Raw genomic sequence first — 4,394 nt, forward strand, 5'->3', positions numbered from 1 at the left:
ACTTTCTCCTGTTTCATCCTCCAAAGAAATGCAATTTCAACAGTTTATATGAATATGTTAGTTTTTGTATTCTTTTAATCTTTTCTGTGTACATCCTCTCAATCTAAGCCTGTATACACCTTCCAGCAACAATCATTCTACCATCAGAAGCAACCCAAATGAAATACAAATAGGCAAAAATTCACTTAGCTCTTGCATTTCTCCCACCTTTTCTGCTAATGGCCTCACACAGCCGGCAAGGCAACGTGTCAAGGCTTGCTGCACGAGCCTTCCCATAGTTACCCATAACACCGCATCTTCGCCATGCATGGTACTCTGCATACGCCACAGGGTCATTAGCTAGGGCCTTGACATAAGAAGCCAATTTTTCCAAAGATCTGAATTTACTTCCATCTATTATTGAGTGTGGTGGGACAAAATCCCAAACATTTGGGGCACCAAAATAGATGGGAACTGAACCAGAATCTAGAGCGTAAAATAGCTTCTCTGTCACGTAACTCTCGGTCACGGTGTTCTCAATAGCAAGTACAAACTTGTAGTGAGACATGGCACAATGTAAATGATCCCACCATCTTGGCTGGACACTGGCATCATTGTTGCATTCAGGATAGAGCGAAAGGGCCATGTCTGGGCCACCGACATTGTTCAAGCATTTGCCAAACGAATGGTGAGGCAGCAAGCTGAGGAGATTTTTGGCCAGCCGATTTCTTTGAGGAAGACAGCGTGATGAAGACCAATAAACAAGTGTATCCTTCAGATTTCAGAAAGAGAAAAAAGGTTAGAAGTATTTTTTTTGGTTGAAAAAAATCAGTGGAAACTATCAAAAGAAGCAAATAACTTCAGCTAACACTTACATTGTTCTTGTCAGATGACACCTGATAATTTCGACCATTGTGAAAGAGTGCACCAGCATAAGTTGACTGTACATCATCTTTGGCATGATAACTAATAAATATATCCTCAAGACCAGACCGCTTCCTACCAGCCTCAAGATCCATGTATACACGAAGTGGATCGCCGTTGCGTCTCTGAAAAATGTAAGGAACGCATTGAAGTTTGCTAGCATAGATGGCAGACAATGATGAGGCAAAATGCAAAACAAACAATTATTTGTACAAACCACCAAGTCAAACTATACCACAGAGGAAGTTGGAAAATGCTTGTAAAAACGAAAACAATTGAAAAAGCACAAAAACAAGAACTCCACATGGAACATCAATATGATAGCAACCGGTAAGTTGTTACATTAAACAACACTGTCAAGATGCCAAGATAGTGGCTGTCCATGCACTCATTTTTTTGTCATTATGCTCCTGTTATGCATATCCAGAGTCATGTGTAACCCTTGTAAAATTTGCCAGTGACCATACAATTCAAACCATTAAATTCAAGAGATTCAAGATACAAAGATATTACTAGTCAAAGAAACAGATTTAAGCCACACACACAATCTCAGGCTGAGAATTTTTTGCAACTTTAAAGTTATGAAACTATTTGTATGTTAACATAACAAAAATAAACTAACTAATAATTTTAAAGCCTTTAGTATCTATTATTCATCATACACAACGTACAAATATGATAAATATTTAATCCATTTGTTACTTTTAAAGCTTATACTTTCTAGTTGGAATAATCACTGTATGGCCTGCTTTCAGGCTTTCGGTTTTTCAATTTTTATATCCCTCCCTGTCTCTAATTTTATCTTTAGCTGATCATCTTTTTCTGTTAAAATGTACTGACCACGTCCCTAAATCTAATGAACAGTCTTGTTCTCTAAGAGGATCTTCACTCTTAGAATCAAACAAATGATTCAATCTCCTCTACGCATTGTATAATGCTATAAAAATGAGAGCATTCTCTAATCCATGATGAGATCTAAGGCTTGCGAGCACAACACCATTTTACTTCTTCATTCACTACGTAAGAAAGTTGTTCCTCACCATATTGCATTACCAAAGTGTATTTAATGAAAAAACATATAGAAGTTTATTCTATTTGCTCAAAAATGCCTGTACAGTACATATACTCAAAAAGCAAGGAAAAATTAGGCATCTATACTTTCTACAGAAGGCCCAAAAGTCACTATAGATGAAACTGGATGTGATAAAAAGAATTAACTAATTACAATGCCATTTTCTAATTTTAAGCAACTCTTCCAAAATTTCTTGCAAGTTTCCAGACGACTTTGGTAATTTCTGATGCTAATGTATATGCCTATTACATCCAGTGGCGAAATTTGAAACCACATTTATCGTCTATATATGGGACATCCCAGACTTGCAAACTAAACCGCCATAGAACTTTCAACAACCAAAACAAGTGCATATTGTCAATGCCTTAATCCAATCCTCAGTCTATTAACATTCCAAAACATTGTGCTACTCTAATTTTGCTTTAAAACCAAATCAATAGCTAAAAGTTAGAGAAATAAGACCATAAAACCAAACCGATAGGACTGGCAAATAAATGAAGATATGGATCAAGCCTGCCAATACTATTATCCACCAACTCCAGAACTTGGCCTAATCACCGAAAATTATCCTCCTAAATCATGTCATTACCATCTACATTATCCTCTAAGTCAATTATTGAACGTTTTAGATTTCATCATATGTACATATTTAACAGATCAAAATTTTATGATTACAATTCAAATCTCATCCCAAAGATTTCAAATTTACAATCATTATCCTTTAAACAAACAAAAAGCATAAATTTTTAAGATTATAATGAAGAATGGATACCTGAATCGGAGGTGTGGTGGTCTCAAACAACAAGGCGTCAGGTTTATCAGCAAGAACCGAAGATTTAGTCCACAAACAACTCAACCCACATCGACAAGAATACAAATTATCCAAATTATCAGGAATCCAAGTCCAACCTTTAACAAGAAGACTAACGTGCTCCATTTTCAACCCATCACACTTTCCCTCGCCATCTTCTTGCAACGAACCCGACCCACTAGAAACTGACTTCGACCCGGTTTGATTCCTGTATTTCTCTCTGAATTGGGCGCAACCTACTTGAGAGTCCCATTTCTTGAACGCACTTAACACGTCGGTGAAGGGCTCCGGCGTGGATTTAGGAGGGGGAAAGCTTGGATCCACGTGCCGCCGTGCGTTAATTGAGGTCGAAACGGATGGGAATTCGAGGAAGCCTGAGAAGAAGAGAAATAAGAATGTGAAGAAAAACATCAGAGTTATTGTGAAGGTGTTTAAGGGCTTTAATTGCATGATAATTTGAGACTTCGATTCTCAATTGGGTTCGATTTTTTCTCTTTAGACGGATCTCAGAATTTTGAATTGAGACTTCTAGACTTTAGACTTGCAGATTTGTTTGACATTTTTATATCTTTTTTTTTGAAGAAGAAGAAGAAGAAGACGAAGAAGATGGGAATTAATCAACGAACTAGTCACGACGACTTGTAAATGTAATAGAAGCGTAGCGGTCTGATTCTGGTGTCTGATTAACATGGGTGGGTGGGCAAGAAAATTGAAAACCCGAACCGGACCCGTTTGATTTGGGTTTTTTATGATGTATCCCAAGTTGGCAGTAATGGGAAATTATCGTTCTAACAACCATCGGATGGTTTGATACTCTGATGGTAAAAGAACAAAGTAGGAATGATCTTTTAAGATGAGTCTCTTTGATGGTAATAGAGTAAAAGTAGGAATGATCTTTTAAGATGAGTCTCTTTGATGGTAATAGAGTAAGAGGAAGATATAATATGGTCTTTCGAGTTCGAATTTCCACGATTGATAATAGGGGTGGTGTTAGGATTCCACATCGGGATTTCACACCATCAAGTGTGGTACTTAAGCCTAGAGGTTCTCCCACTTATCAGGTCGGTCTTTTGGGTTGAGCTCTTCCTTGGGCTTGAGTTCTAACATTGGTGTTTTTCATTGAGAGTTGGACTACAGAGAGCTACCTATAGGCTAGATTAAGGTACACTGTACTCTCCTTGGAAGAGGGGTACTGCATCGAATAACTAATAGGTAAGTAAAGCCACCCAAAAGGGAAAAAGGCTACCGTCGGGTTAGTGTCGATAGAGTAAAAGCTGTTGTGGACGTTAACTCTTGAGGAGGGGTGCAATGTTAGGATCCTACATCAAGATCTCACACCCACCAAGTGTAGTACTTAAGTCTAGGGGCTCTCCCACCTATCAGGTCGGTCTAGTGGGTTGGGCTCTCCCTTGAGCTTGAGTTCTAACAGGTTGTCACTGAAGCTATTACCCGATCGATAGTTCTAAAGTTTTAGGGGATTAGTTGAGGTTCGTGTAAACTGGCTGGACACCCTCGATCATTAAAAAAAAAAAAAAATTATCATACTAATGTAATGAGATTGTCTAATTAGATGTTGTAGATACGAGTGACCATATATGACTAATTTTA

General features: G+C 37.9%; 1 protein-coding gene across 1 annotated transcript; it reads right to left on the reverse strand.

The window, feature by feature from the left end:
- LOC116108449 (alpha-(1,4)-fucosyltransferase) lies at positions 1–3,419 on the reverse strand. The gene is made up of 3 exons (XM_031394698.1): positions 2,748–3,419; positions 855–1,028; positions 1–751 (listed from the first exon to the last, which is right to left on the reverse strand). The coding sequence occupies exons 1-3, from the start codon at positions 3,234–3,236 to the stop codon at positions 182–184; spliced, it is 1,233 nt and encodes a 410-aa protein (XP_031250558.1). The 5' UTR covers positions 3,237–3,419; the 3' UTR covers positions 1–181.
- Between the last annotated feature and the right edge of the window lie 975 nt (positions 3,420–4,394).

Source organism: Pistacia vera, unplaced genomic scaffold, assembly GCF_008641045.1.
Source record: "Pistacia vera cultivar Batoury unplaced genomic scaffold, PisVer_v2 Contig564, whole genome shotgun sequence".
NCBI lineage: Eukaryota > Viridiplantae > Streptophyta > Magnoliopsida > Sapindales > Anacardiaceae > Pistacia > Pistacia vera.